At 49.1% G+C, this 14,554-nt stretch overlaps 1 protein-coding gene across 3 annotated transcripts in view; it reads right to left on the bottom strand.

Moving 5' to 3' along the window:
- Positions 1 to 13,235, bottom strand: part of SCN8A (sodium voltage-gated channel alpha subunit 8) — a 36,426-nt gene extending 23,191 nt beyond the window's left edge. For 2 of the 3 annotated variants that reach the window (XM_026042793.1, XM_026042794.1), the window contains exons 1-6: positions 12,915 to 13,235; positions 7,198 to 7,316; positions 6,172 to 6,261; positions 5,825 to 5,953; positions 4,042 to 4,133; positions 458 to 679 (exon numbers count right to left, since the gene is read on the bottom strand). In XM_026042793.1, the coding sequence (XP_025898578.1) occupies positions 458 to 679; positions 4,042 to 4,133; positions 5,825 to 5,953; positions 6,172 to 6,261; positions 7,198 to 7,316; positions 12,915 to 13,187 (925 nt within the window). In that variant the 5' untranslated portion in view covers positions 13,188 to 13,235. Of the gene's footprint in view, positions 1 to 457; positions 680 to 4,041; positions 4,134 to 4,268; positions 4,361 to 5,824; positions 5,954 to 6,171; positions 6,262 to 7,197; positions 7,317 to 12,914 lie in introns of all 3 variants that reach the window. The other variant, XM_026042795.1, reaches the window with a different exon arrangement.
- Positions 13,236 to 14,554: the final 1,319 nt, after the last annotated feature.

Raw genomic sequence — 14,554 nt, 5'->3', positions numbered from 1 at the left:
ACCTGCAGCATCTTTAGAAATTCAGAATTCAGAAAATCCTGCCAAACAGGTCCCTTCTGGTTAGCAAGCTGAAACAGGCAGGAGCAACTTTGTGTGCATTCGCCAAACGACAAACAGCAGAACTACACCAGGGCCTCAGCACAGAGTTCAGGGATTTAAATGGACAGAGCTACTTCTCTTTTATCTTATTGATATCCTGTTTTTAACTGGAAACAAAGGCACTTCAGACCAAGTCTTTATTTAGCTAGAAACATCACACTCCAGACTTTCTAAAGAGAGGAGCTCAACTACGAACATGTTAACAAAGGTTAGGATTCTGCGAACTGAAAGTTATCCAAAAATGGGGTTTTTCGACATGCAAAGCTGGGCACACCACAAAGGTCACGTCAGAAATGCTGGTCAACAGCACGAAGTCAAACCATACGGTTTGGGGGGCCATGGCTGCAGAAATACCTACAGATATTGTTGGTGTATTCCTCCCAGTCGAAGCCCCTGGAGCCGTTGTCCAGGAAGGTCTCGTTGACGTTGATGGGCCAGATCACGCACTTGTTCCTCAAATTGCCCATGAAGAGCTGCAGCCCGATGAGAGCAAAGACACTGAGACAGAACACGGTCAGGATCATCACATCTGACAGCTTCTTCACGGACTGAATCAGGGCGCCCACGATGGTCTTCAGGCCTGTAGGAAAGAAAGCAAGACTAGAAATCACTCCGTGGAATAAAAAGACATGGAAACCTCAAAAGCATACGGTGTGTTACCCCGACACCGTGACTGTAGCACAGGGACGGTGCTTGAAAATGGCCCCATTCCTGGGCACCCAAAGCTGCACCTCTTGCGTTCAGGTTTTTCTCCCCCGACAAAGTAAATGATGAATGATTCATCCCCATGCCAGATGTTAAGTCGGAGTTTCAATGCTCAACTTGCCCTAGTTAGGCCAAAACACAGAAGTTCATCCTTCAAAATATCCAAGTTTTGTAGAGGAGCATGCAAAGCACGCTTMAAAATCATTGTAACCAACAGCAGGGTTTGTCTAAGCAAAGATGTTAAATCAAGATGCTCTGTTATAACCTTCTCCGTGGACGCATTTAGCTTTGCTTAAATCTGGCTTATTGGCACGAGCTACAASTTATAAAGATCAAATACATGTCGTACTGTCTGCGTTGCAAGTTTGTATTGCTTAAGTGAACAGCTTCAGCATTCTGCCTTCCCTGCAGTAGCCGAATCCTTCGCTTAGATCCAGTTGGTGATAAAATAAGAACGAATTTTGGGTGCAGCAATGATCCAGCACTGAGACCTTGTAYGTGAGCCTTTCATGTCCAGCTGGATTATCCTGCATACAAAGGAGGTTGAAGAGGCGGTTTGGGGATGGGTTTCTCCATATTTTCATGGAAAGCTTGGGAAACATTGCTCTTACCTTCCTCTCCCTTGACAATCCCCTCTTCCTGCTCACCAAACCCCAGAGACTGTGCAAATCAAACTGTCTCGCTGTTCAAATTCATATAATGCTTCAGCAAATAAAAATCTTCTACCATATTTTTTCAATGCAAAGAGCAAAGTAATATTTGGCCATCAAGGACAAATTCAGTTAACTGAGGGCAAAACACACTTCTTCTAAGAAAGTTTCTGYTCTGAAGAATGCTGGAGATCTCCTCTCTAAGAGCTGACTAGACCAATCCTAGAAGTGATGGAGTAAAGTTGAGTGAAACCTGCAGGTCCTCCTAGACACACGAATTCAAGCCCAAGTCCTTTTTCTTCATCCACGTCAATAATGGCATTTAAGAATTTGTTGAGTGTTTTGGCTTCATAGGTTTCGTACTCACATCTACTGCTAGCTCCGGCTTTTTGCTATGTATTTTATCATCCATGGCTCATGTATAATTCCCACGTCATACCCCGTCTCTCAGTGCTTCCACGCCAATGCAACTCGTGTTAACTGGAAGGGCACCGATGCAAAGGTTCTGCTTGTGACATATTTAAAGCTTCAATCAGGATGGGTATTTTGAAATCCAAGCAATTATTCTGGTCTTGAAACACTTCTTTGGACTGCATCAAACATGCAAAATATCCCAATGAACAAGAGGCTGCTTAAAGGAACCAACTCAGAAGATGGAAAGAAAAAGCAAAGCCAGGGGCAGCTGAGCACATTTTCAGTAGGGCCAGGTTAGATCCAAGCCTCGGCTGAGGTCAATTCTACAACAAATTAGAAACTTTTGACAAGAAATGCTTTTCTATCACCGGTTTCACCCACGTCAGGCATGTCAAGATTCAGAAATACATAAACAAGGAATTCTCGTGGAGGAAAAAGTTCTGAAGTGTCTTTTTTCAGTTCACATGTATCGGGGGTGCCGGCCCTGCTCCTGCCCTCCGGCCAGCCCCGCTGCCTGCACCACCTCTCACCAGTGGCACGTTCTCCTGCCAATATTTCTTTTATCTTCTCTAGAAAAACCACCCCGAGCAGCATCCTAATTATTTATAGGTGATGCAGTTCGCTCTTGTCACAACACAAGATGATTTCCCCATTAGCTCAGCACAATGTTAAAACTCCCCTTCCATCACATGCACCACGGCACTCAGCGAACACTGCTTTATTTCAATATATTAAGTGTATTCTAAAAATCTCTTCTGCCGGGAAACATGGTAATGCTGAAAGCCATGAAGAGCACACTAAGCCCGGCTTTGTGTTAAATAACCCCACAGGTTAATCAGAGAAATGCTCTTGTGTCGTTAGCAGTGACACCAAGACGGGAGCAAGGTTTGCACCTCCCCTGCACGCTGCAGAACTGCAGCTGGGGCAAATCCACCCCCAAGCCTCACTGATAAAAATAACTGCAGTTTTGCCACGTGCAGCTCTAGCCAGGGCTGAGCTTGGTGCATTTAATACTCAACAGGAGCAGTCGCAGCGCGGGCAGCGAATCATCCCGCAGCAAAGAAGGGGCCACACGGACGGGAAGGGTCTGCGACCACCTCTCCTTGCTTTCATTTGAGCAGCAAGGAAAGCTCCTTTAGTGCTGAGCAGCGTGGGGAGAAGGAGCTCTGCTCTCCCCCAGCACCGGGCATGCGGTCACACACTCAGGAACCAGCTCATCAAAGTTGCATCACCTGCATTTTGCTCTGCCCATGAAAGCAGAACACACAGAAAACTTCACATTGATGCTTCTTGATTAGCAAGCCAGTTAATACTTGTGGCAGGCTGATAAACTCACAGCTGCATTTCAGATCCATCTAGTGCACTGCTATCAGCAATTACCAAATCCCTTTTGCTCTCTGTGTGTGCACTGCCGGACATTAGGAAAGGCGAAGTAAGAACATTATTCCAGCATTCCCTCATTCAGCGCAAGAAAAGCAGGTTCCACTTAAGAGCATCATGCACAACAGCCAGGTACATCTGATGGGTTTAGCAGTCTGCAGAGGGGAGAACAGTGATGGGCTTCTAAATCCCTGTTCCTTTTTTTGGCAAACACATAAGTGCAGCCTGAGGAAGCCGCAGGACCATTATCAGTCCAGAATAGCATAGTATATCAGTCCAGAATAGCATATAGTCCAGAATCAGAACAGCAAAAATATAAGAGCCAAATGTGAAGCCTCCGTGGCAGCAGCGAGGGCAGCTCGTCGTCACTAAACGGAGACCCTGGCCTAGGCAGGAAGGTTTTGCTTGGTTTTGCTCCTAAAACAGCTCTGGAAACACTGGTGCTGATGGGATGGCTCATGGAGCATGAAACTCTTTGGCTCGAGCAGGAAGGCACCTGATCCTTCCCTCCTGTTGAGCCGAGCTTTCGGGCTGGCTTTCGTTTAGGAGACTGGCTGTATGCACACCCGGAGACAGAGAGGTGCAGAACAGCAGGCAGCTCCTCTGGGTAGAGAGCAAAYTTGACAGCTCGGAAGCCTTGTATTAATTTCAAACCCCTCTATTTGCACAGACTGCAAAGCCCTTCAAAACCATCCCAGTGCCACTTCTGGGATGTAAGCAGTGCAGGACGAGGGAGAAGATAAGGAAAAGAGACACAGGCAAGACTGGCCTTTAATGCTTAACGGTTTCTCACCTGGAATAACAGAGATAGTTTTCAAAGCTCGGAGAACTCTGAAAGTTCTCAAGGCTGAGACATTCCCAAGGTCCACAAACTCTGTGACATATCTGCAATGAGGGAGGTCACACACAAAAAACACAATGACAAAACACACACCGAGAAAACAACAACTACAGACAAAGCAATACATCACTCACAGGGGCCTGTACCCAACAGCTAACACCAACCGGAGGCCGCCTTACCTGGAATTACAGAAATAGTTTTCAAAGCTCTCAGTACCCTGAAAGTGCGCAGAGCTGAAACATTGCCTAGGTTTACAAACTCTGTTATATACCTGCAGAATTAAACCAGAGTTAATGGCACCATTGGGGTCACCTGCCTGTGACTACAGCTGTCTGTTTGCAGGAAACAGCTCGTTAAGTCAAAACGTTTTAGAACTGGCACTGAAGGGAGAGAGACGGGAAGTTTCAGGGTGAAAACGGCCTCTGTCTCTCGCTCCGAGCCGGCTGATCCAGCTCTGCCTTCTCTCCTACCCCGCACACAGGAACCCAATGGGATCTCTACAGCAGAGGGTAGAACTGCCAAACGCGCCGGCAGACTCAGCCTCAGTTCAATGATTTCAGGTCGGTTTACTCCTTTGCCCTTCATGTTTTTCATGAAGAACCATCAGCTTTGGCTTTTCTTACTGCACTTTGTTTTAATTCTTTGCGCTTTGCTCCCCATGTGCAAGCCACAGTTAGGTGCCCTTATCCCCGTCTTAGAGAGGGACAAACCGGAGGGACACAGAGGATAACAGCTCTAAAGCTGCCTTTTTGTCACCACTGAGAATAGAGTTTTTCCTCTGGACKCTTTGGGGAGAAAAGCAAAACTCAAGTGTTGCTGCTTACGGGCTATTTGCCTTTCTTTGGGCAATGCACAACCTTTGGAATGTCATTTCAACAGACAACCAAAAGGCAAGGAGAAAAAAGAGTAGATATTGAGGAAAACCAACACTCTGCGCTGTGGAATCCGGCCAACATGTGGCCTCCTGTCATTGCAAACAAACTCCACTTGCAACTTGCATTTAGCTCCCAGAGCCACCTACGTTGGCCCCGGGTTTTCACCGGCCTCGGTTGCCTGGGGGAGCCCAAAAATCTGCAGCCCCAAACGAATGCAGAAGAGAAAAAGCAGTCACTTCCCCAGCGACCTGAGCTGGAGGACTAAGAAACGGGAAGCCAGGAGGCTTCAGCCTCCAGCTTCGGGAGGAAGCCCAATATCCACAGATCTCCTCATCCTCAGAGCAAGGCAAGCTGAGCTAGCACAAGAGAAAAGACCAAGGAGGCAAAAGAAAGTCTTTCCTTTTTCACACTGCTTCTCCAGCTGAAACAGGCCGGGAACCGTCCACCGCAGCCTGGGAAACTGCAGCCCGCAGGAAGGCTGCAGAGGGACGGAGCGGCCACCGGATTTAGCGACGTTTGGCTCCTAAAGCTACGTTCAACACAGCGARCGGCTGCTCTGGCACCCTGGACAACCTAAAATGCTCAACGCTATTGTAAAATCACACATTAACAACGGCAGCTATTAGGAAAACTGCCCTTTTTTTGCAGCTGCAGCTCTGCTAATTCCATTGAGCTGCAGTTTAGATCTGTGATTCTAAGTGAAGCTAGAGCTTCCATTTGAAAATTGAGAGAGAAATCTTTTGGGGATTCACTTAAGTTCTCCTTGGTTTATTTTTGACTTAGACGCCCACACTCTTCCTAAGATGTGATGCCCTCCCACATATAACAAATACCTGAAATAATCTAAAAATGCAACTTACGCCATCATGATCACACTGAAATCTAGCCAGTTCCATGGATCGCGTAGGAAAGTAAAGCCATCTATACAGAAACCTCTTGCAATAATTTTCACAAGTGATTCAAACGTATAAATACCAGTGAATGTATACCTGTTAAAAGGAGAAGAGAGAGCAGGACTCAGAAGTCTGCAGAAATGTAAGCTTAGTTATGAAATAAAGGTAAACTACAGGCTCTTTTCTAAGCAAAGCGGATATAGAAGACTGCTTGTACTCGTGCTAATGTAAATACAAGTRGGAAAAGATCTCGGACCAGCCAGAAAACAACATTGCATAAGAGTGTTAGAAAGGTACAAAAAGTATTTACTTACTCCACATTCTTCGACCATTCAGGCGGGTTACTAAAAGTCATGAATACACAGTTGGTCAAAATAGTGCACATAATGATCATGCTAAATACTGTGGAACAAAGTCAAGGATCATAGGGACACTGGGGTGGCTCTTCCCAACTGCTCCYGTCTTCCCAGGGCTCACGGAGCTGCGGGGCGGCCCGGCCCTCCCTCCCGGCTGGCATTCCWGCTTTCCATGGCCTTCTGCTCAGGGAAAGAGGAAGGAGGGCTGCTTGGGAGTCAGATCCCTTCAACTCATTAAAAATAGAGTTTTTCCTCCTCGTCCCCTTCAATCGACAGCTGCCTTGTGCTTGGGACCCCCCTTGCTGCGTGTGCTGAAAGAGAGCCTGTTCCCAGCATCAGATCCCATGTGGAGCTTGAAGCATTAAAAGATGCAGAAGGGGTTTCCTCATAGGAGATGCAGGAAGCAACTRCACAGCAGCCTCTAAAGCAACAAATGGATTTGTTTCCCTAAGATCAGTTTTAGAGTTGCTACCTAAAAYCAAACGGCACAAGCCAGCTCAGCCAATGTGCTATTAGTTTTCCTCTTTTCCCTCGCTAACCGGGTGATGCCTTGGAGCGGGCAGAGCTCGCCGCAGCCCAGCAGCGTTTAGGAACAGCTCTGCCACTAGAACCAAGTTCGAGCCATGTCAAAACAGCAAGAAATTAGTCAGCATCTCATTATATTTACAGTATCTTCGGCTGCTTCTCCAGATAACGTTTGTGTCGAACCGTTTYAGCAGCTAGTTCAAGCTCAAGCCTCTCCTTGGAAGCCTAACTTTAAATGGTGGCCGCTCCAATACTTATCAAAGTCCATATATTGGTGGAAGAATTGACAAAGGTAGACCCAATTTAGCAGGGAATATAAAGGCAATGTTATTTCATAGGCTGTATCTAAGGGCTATGGTTTTCACTCAAAATACACATTTCTGTGCCTGCCAGCCCCCAGGGCAGAGGTTTTCCAAGCAGTAAACCAAGCCAAAAGAACTCAGTAATAAAAAAGGATATGAATGTATCAAAATTTTAATAGCTATTCTTCTAAACAGATTAAAAGGACTTAAAATGTACAAGGCAGGTGTGGCACTAAATCGGAAGAGTGTTTTCCCTCTGTTTAGTACTACAAAGGTCTGCAGAGAAAGAAAGAGAGAAAGAAAGAGAAAAGAGAGAGTTAATGCATGAAAACCAAAGTATGAATTATACAAGAAAGACCAACAACTTTAGCAGTAAAAGACTATTTTCTGCTTTTCTAAATAATAGTTTCCCTTAAGATGCTCCCATTAGGGTAAAACATACCTTCCAGCACACCCTTAGTAATTCTTCTTCAGGCCAGCCTGTTTTATTGGGTATTACACAGAGCAGAAGCAAAGTCTGCCACCCAAGAGCCCCAGGTCGGGGTCCAGGCCCCAGAACTGTCCTGCCTTCCCCCTGCCTTGCCTCCTAGCAAGGGAAACGATGTCTTCTTGGCTCGCTGGGCTAAACTGGAGCATTGAGCAGCCAAGTGTTTGAGAAGGAAATCCGAGCCAGGTTGTGGTTTAGGGCTAAGAGAGAAGTATTGGTTATGGCAACCACGAACACCRCTCCCAACGAGGAGCGCTTTAAAGACAACCTCGGACAGCTCTTGGGTTGCGGCACCAAGAATTACGGATGGGGTTATACCAGCACGCAGGGATCATGCAAAAGGCCAGGACTCTTCCCAAGCCACCCAACACAGAGAGATCGAGGGCCGCCCCGAGCAAGAAACCAGCCACCTCTGCCTGCCCCATTCGCCAAACATCTCCAAATTCTCTCATTTTAGAGGCTCCTCTTGATCTCTAGAGGTCCTTTCCAACCTCACCCATTCTGTGATTCGGCGATCCTGGCCCAGGCTTTCTCTGCTCGCCCTCCAGCACTTGCTGAACTTGCTCCTTTGCACAACGTCAGTCACAACGGGGCCTCTCGCTACGACCGTAACGCAAAGRAGAGTCTGCTCCACATCACGCTGGCTCCAAGATCCTCCACTAATTCCTCCATGTTCCCTAGAAAACCCTGGGTRCGTCTCCACTTGGCTTTGCAAACCGAAAGAAAAACCCCCAAAAACTGCCTGGCAATTGAAAATCTTACCTTCTTTTTCCTTTATGCTGCTGACATATTAAAACTCGGTTTCAAAATGGCTGCATGCACTTCAAATGTTTGCTGGTTCAGCTCCAAGAACATCTTTAAGCCCTTCTAAGATCTGCGGAGGCAAAGCCCCAAATTGGGAGACAGGCAGTACCTGGAGAGCGGCATTTTGCAGTGCTGGACAGGGAGAAGCCTGCAASAAGCTTCAGTTTGTTGTTGGGCAGTCATGGAAAAGGCTCCGTCCAGCTCAGTTTGCTTAAAGTTGGCTGGGCTTTTATGTTTTAGAGGAGCTACAGAGATGCTTCTTGTATAAAAAGAAATACTCTTGAGGAACGAGCTTCATTAAAGCCACTGCATYTAAATCAATTTGCAAAATAACGCTGGAAAGCGGCTCTTTACTGGAGAGCATGACAGGATGGACGGAACAACGGTGGGGGAAGCGTGACCCTGGCCTGCTTCATGCAGGCTCCAGGCTGGGCATGGCTCCGAGCAGGAGAGGGCAGAGGCTTTGAGGGGAAAACAGCCCCCCGAGCAGCCCAGGGAACAGATGGGCCATCCCGCAGGGAAACACGACGGCCGCGGAGCAAGATGGAGCGACGCGCGGCCACCCGCGCGGAGCGACCCCCTCGTCGGGTCTGTCCGGGCTCATAAAGCTGTGCTTTTTTATATGGAAAATGCAAGATTAGCTTTTCCATCCCTCCCAGAAAGGGGATGCATCTACTGCTTATCAGAATCTGGTTCTTTACCCCAAGCAKCTTGTGGGGGAAGAGTATTTGCCACATTCTGGGCTTCTTTTAACCTCTCGCTTAGAGCACAGCGCAGCAGAAATCCCTGGGGCTTCTGGAGGAAATCTTTTCAATTTAGATCCGTATCGAAATACATATCCTGTAAAGATATGTTTTCAAAAAGGAAACCCCCAAAATCCATTCTTCATCCAGGAKGACTGAGGAACTGGTCTGCTTCAGCATGTCGCGTCGTTGTTGGTGCTTCGGGAGCGGAGTGACGGCAGGTCCCCGGGCATCATCATCGGGCATTGTCCCCAGGCATCATCCCCGGGCATCATCCCTGGGCATCATCCCCGGGCATTGCCCGGATCTCCCCGTCCAGAATTCCAACCCAGCTGCTCCCTGCCGGCCCATGTCCAAACCAGTTCCGCGCGCTCCCGGTCACTCCGAACTGGAAGCTGGCTGCAAGCAGCGCCGCTCGGCCGGCGAGCGGGTACAGCGCCTGCGTTCCACCAGGATGGCAGGCGGGATAACCAGCCACGTTCCCTGCTGCTCCGCTTACACCACCGGGAGGGCAAAGAGAAATGATGTTGCAGCGACGAGGCCCGGAAAAGGCAATTTGCTTTTGGAAAGGGGATAGGAAACGGCTGGTTTTGGGATGGTCTGGATCTTCTGCTTCTCCCCATCAAGGCTGGCCATAGCACCAGGCCTTCCTAAGGCCACAACCTCACCTTACAAAGCCATGCAAGAAGGCTCCTTGAAGCACATGCTAGAGCCAGGCATGTTTCCCCTAGCCGCTCTTTCATATTCCTGTAATTTTCCCAGTCCTGAACACTCAAGGTGACATTCCGGGCTGGAGGGCGCGCTTCCAAAYGGAGCATGTGACTCGGCGAAGTTGCAAGTCACTCTTGGCACATCCACCCTGGAAGGATCCTCAGGTGCCCATCTGCGAGCTCTAGGTGACCTCAGACAATCCCACGCCGGGCTCTGACGTTCGAGACGCGTAGGCTGCTCCGCRTGACGGCAGAGCCCTCCAGGCCACCTGAGCTCGCCTGTGGTCGCCCCTCTTGGGATACCCAAGCACCTTCTGCTCCTCCTTGCTGGARGAACCGCAGGAGCGTTCGCACCTTTCCTTGTTCCGTGGCCAGCATGGAACAGGTGGCTACAATCCAGCAGGATGCATGGAAGTTGCTTCAGGAAAATGACCACAGCCTGGCTCTGTTTGATGGAGACCCAGGGGCAGAGCTGCTCAACAGAAGCGTCAGCAGGAAGATAAATGAAAGAGATAGAAGCCTAAAAGCTGGAAAACCACAAAGAAAAGACGTATGAAGCCTAAAAGCCGGAAAACCACAAGAAAAAGACATATGAGTGAGATGATGGAGAGATCCTGATCACCACTGCCTTAAACGCCTGTGCTTTGCCATAAGACAATCACCTGGTTGGCACCCACTGCGAGGTGCATTCACATGGTTGTCTTTCAAGAACTTCAGCTGCACTTGTCCCCAAGGAATTTCATGTGCAAGTATTTGCCTTTTTTTYATTATTATTATTTATTTAGAATGTTTCAGGTGCCCACAGCAGGTTTCACAGGCCAGTAAAGCTTCCTTYGTATACTGCAGACCAGGAGCTGGAAGGTGATCAAGTCATTTGCAAAAAGATCACGGGAAAAAAACCTCCTTGGTACTTAAATGAAAACAAAAGTGCTAAATTAGCTCCACAGTCTTTTCCTTGTGAGTAAATGGACTTTCTTGATTCTGTTAAGAGCCATTACTCCCATTTTGTGAAAAAGAAAAAAAAATGAAAGAAGGAAGGAGCTTGGACAAACTGGTGCCACTTGCAGGGCCAGGCTCCAAACCCGGGCGTCCTGACTCCCAGCATCGTGGTTCTGTTTCTAGGTCGCACTGTTTCTCCTTTAAATATCAGTTAACATGTTGGCCACTGGGAAGTTCAGCGTTGCAGGCAAAGTGAAGTTTCAGTTTCCTTAGATAAACCAAGATCACCGTGTCCTCCTGCAAGGAAAAGCGAGCAGCTGATTTGCTCCTATGCGTGCTGCATGTCTAGCTTTAAAAGAAAAGACCTATGATGCAAAGCCTTCTGGCAAATGCTAGAGAGGGGAAAAAAAACATCTTGGAAAACTTCCCATGATTCAAGCAGATTTGCAATTCCTGATGATTCAGAAAAGGGCCTTTTTTAATAGCCTTAAAAAAAAACCTTTGTGGGAAGTCGCTGTGTATTTGGAGAAGGGAAAAAGTAACACACGGCCGAGCTGTTGCTGCCCCGGAGGGGATCGGAGAGGAGGAGAGGCAGGAAATGTTGGTGCTGTGTCCCAGGGACGGAAGCGCCGGCCGGCTCCGCTCCAGCCCCTGAGCCCCGGCTGCGGCCGAGCTATTCCAAACGTCTTGTTTTTATAGGGTAAAAAAGCGACATTCCCAGCGCAGGAGACTGACAACGGGCGAGGGTTGAGGGGCTCCCCTCCATCTCCTACTTCTGGGGAGCACCGAGCTGACACAGGAGCCAGCACTCAGCGCCACAGGACACGGCGGCGCCCGTTTTCCTCCCGGCACCGCTCCCKGTTTAGGTTGGAGGCCAGGGGTTCAGTTCCCCACGGACACTGTCCACCCGGAGAGATGAATCATCCCGCGGTGCGGACCCGGGCACATTCCGCACCCACGTTAGTCAGGTGCCAGCAGCCACGCGACGCGCGGGGAACCGCTCTTCAGTGCGGATCTCTGCTGCGGGCTGCCCACATCAAAGCCAGGCCACCCCAATTCATTTAACCCGGGGAAATCTTTCTGCAGTCTCCTTCCTTCCCAGCAAAGCTGTCAGGAGCAGAACAGCCACCCCACRATGGATCCGCCGGGTGCCAGCGCCGCGTTTTGAGACCCTGCTCCGAGCTGGGACCTAAACCAGCACACGTGCAGCCAACAACCGCGAGCACGTTAGCAGCCAAGGCCAGGGACGTGAATAAYGCCCCGTGATCCACAGGGTAACTCCTGAGCGTGGCAAGAAGGACCTTCCCCAAAGACATGACATTTTGCTGCCCACGACGACTTACCGATGGTTTACAGGACAGACATGGGACCACGCAAAACTCACAGCTGCCACATACACACTCCGACCTCCAGCTCCTCGYGCACAGCTAAGTCTGAGTTATAACCTTCTAGTAATTAGCTTACTTAATTTTGTTTTATGAAGGAAAGCCATTAAATGAGGCAGCAGAAAAGCAGCTTGGTTTTAAGTCATCAAGACTTCTAGGAAAAATCCTGGGATCGCCCTCTTCCCTGCTTCACTGGCACAGGGGCCCCCTTTTCCATCTCCYGTTCGCTGCTTGCTTACTCACCGCTTCCCCCAAGATGCTGCTTCATTTCTTAATAAATTTCTGCAGCAATAAATGCCTCCAGACTCATCACCTTAATTCCCCAGACAGCATTTAGAGAAATAAAAATTACGAAGATGAAAGGGAGTTAAGCAATTCACCTCRCTTTGATTCGGTCCCAGTTCCTCCCCTTTGTTTTGTTACGACCAAAYTGCGACTGAACCCAGTGCAAGAGATGAAATACAAACTGAACCTGTTACCTTTCTGTTAAATCCTTCCCCTGGAGGTTAAAAATTGTCATGTTTGGACAAGTTAATCTGGTTTTAGACCTTGTTCTGCCATCTCTACCCAAGTAGCTGCTTAAAAGACTAGTCCGATAATCTCTAATTTTGTTAAATAGGATAATTGTTTGGAAGGYATATGAAGCACAAGAGCAATACTGTTAAACCGAGAAAAAAGTAAATATATACACATAAAAGCCCTATTGAAAGACTCATTTGTCTTCTGTTTAAACCACACTCAAACCTGCAACTTCCTATGCAAAGAGACGGCTTAGTGCCTTCGTTGCTAGTGCGGTGCAGACTCACTTTCTGGGTCATATAATAAGGGTCAAAGTCCTCCAGTGGTACAGCAACCAGGCCTTTGGGGATGTCCCCGTAGATGAAAGGCAAATTCTTCCCCGCCTCAAGGTCACTGTTTGGTTTGGGTTTGCTGTCTTCATCGTCGTCCCGGTGGCTGCTGTCTTGCTTGGGGCGCTTCTTCTTTTCTTCTGCGATGCGCTTCTCGATGTTAGCCAGAGACTCCGGAGTGAAAGGTTTAAAACTCTCAGGGCCTGGTGGTGCGAGCAGCCGCGCTGCCATCTTTTCATCCTGCAGCAGCTTCTTTAGTTGTGTTGCAGCCCGGACACGTCAGCTCTGCAGAGGGGCAAAGAGCAGAGGCAGGACAAGCGTCAGGCAGCGCAGGGACACAGGGACAACGCGAGAGCGTCGCGGCCGCCCGGAGCCAAGGGTCCCCAGGGAGCCACCGGCAGGCGCCAATAAAGCTCGGAGCCGGCGGCAGGGCCTCCCGGGACGAGCGCTCGGCACTAGGGCACCCAACGCGTCTCTCGGTGCTTTGGCCACCCCAACTCTCCATGACTGCACATCAGATCTCGCCCTTCTGTTTACACGCGCAAATCCAGCAGGGCTCCTATTAATGTGACGTGGAATAATCTTTAAAAGCTTTTCAGGAAGTACAACGGCCCTTTTTTAAGGTTAACCCTGTGCAAGACGTGGCGTGGACGAGTCTTGTGTCACCCRCACTGCATGTGGCCTTGGGACACGCACGGCGCCCGAGCCGTTATGTCGCCCAAGTCAAGCACCCTTGCGTCGCCCAAGACGGCCACCCTCGCGTCACCCAAGTCAAGCACCTTCGCGTCGCCCAAACCAGCCACCTCTACAGCCCTCRGCCCCAAGGATAGTGCCTACCAGCCCGGCAGGAGCTCCCCATCCCCGGCGAAATCCAGCAAAACGGAGGCGAGGGAGGGCCCGGCCTCCCCACGGGCCTCCCCCAGCGCCAGGCTCCTCAGTCCCTCCTATCCAGGGCTTTATTCACGGAGCCAAGAAAACCTCCATATGGATTTTCCTCCTTATGTAACAACAGGGCTGGAAGGCTTTTCCTGTCAACTTTAACAGGTATTTCCGGAGTTACAGTAAGTGCTCAAGAAGATGGGAAATACGGAAGGAAAAGCCAGTGTCTTGGTCGTATTATCTCCAGAAACATCACAGAATCGTCTGCTGATATTAAGGAAAAATTAATTTATTCTATTCTTGCAGCATTTGCATGCATTTAATTACCAAATTTCCCACATACTGTGAAACTATATAGCAGCGTTGGGGATGTGGTCTAATTGAATGGCACAGATAAATATGCAAGGCCTGAATTTAGAAACCAAAGTAGCTCAGGGACACAGGAGCATAAAAACGAGGGAAAAAAAAGGAAGGCACAACCGGATGCCTTATTTGTAAGCACAACTGCCCAGGCGGGAGCAGCCAAGGAAAAAAAAGGAAGGCACAACCGGATGCCTTATTTGTAAGCACAACTGCCCAGGCGGGAGCAGCCAAGGAACCAGAGCACCCCTCCAAAGCGGGTGCCCAACGCGGGCTCCGAGGCTGCAGCTCTCCCGTGGGTGCCTGCGCTTTCCTGGGATGCTTCAGCTCTCCGGCTCTYGGGAAAACTCCCCTCCTGC

Source organism: Nothoprocta perdicaria, unplaced genomic scaffold (genome assembly GCF_003342845.1).
Source record: "Nothoprocta perdicaria isolate Ctin4 unplaced genomic scaffold, notPer1 scaffold_314, whole genome shotgun sequence".
Classification (NCBI taxonomy): domain Eukaryota; kingdom Metazoa; phylum Chordata; class Aves; order Tinamiformes; family Tinamidae; genus Nothoprocta; species Nothoprocta perdicaria.
Note: the sequence above shows the minus strand (reverse complement) of the source record. Positions and strands in the feature narration are given on the sequence as shown.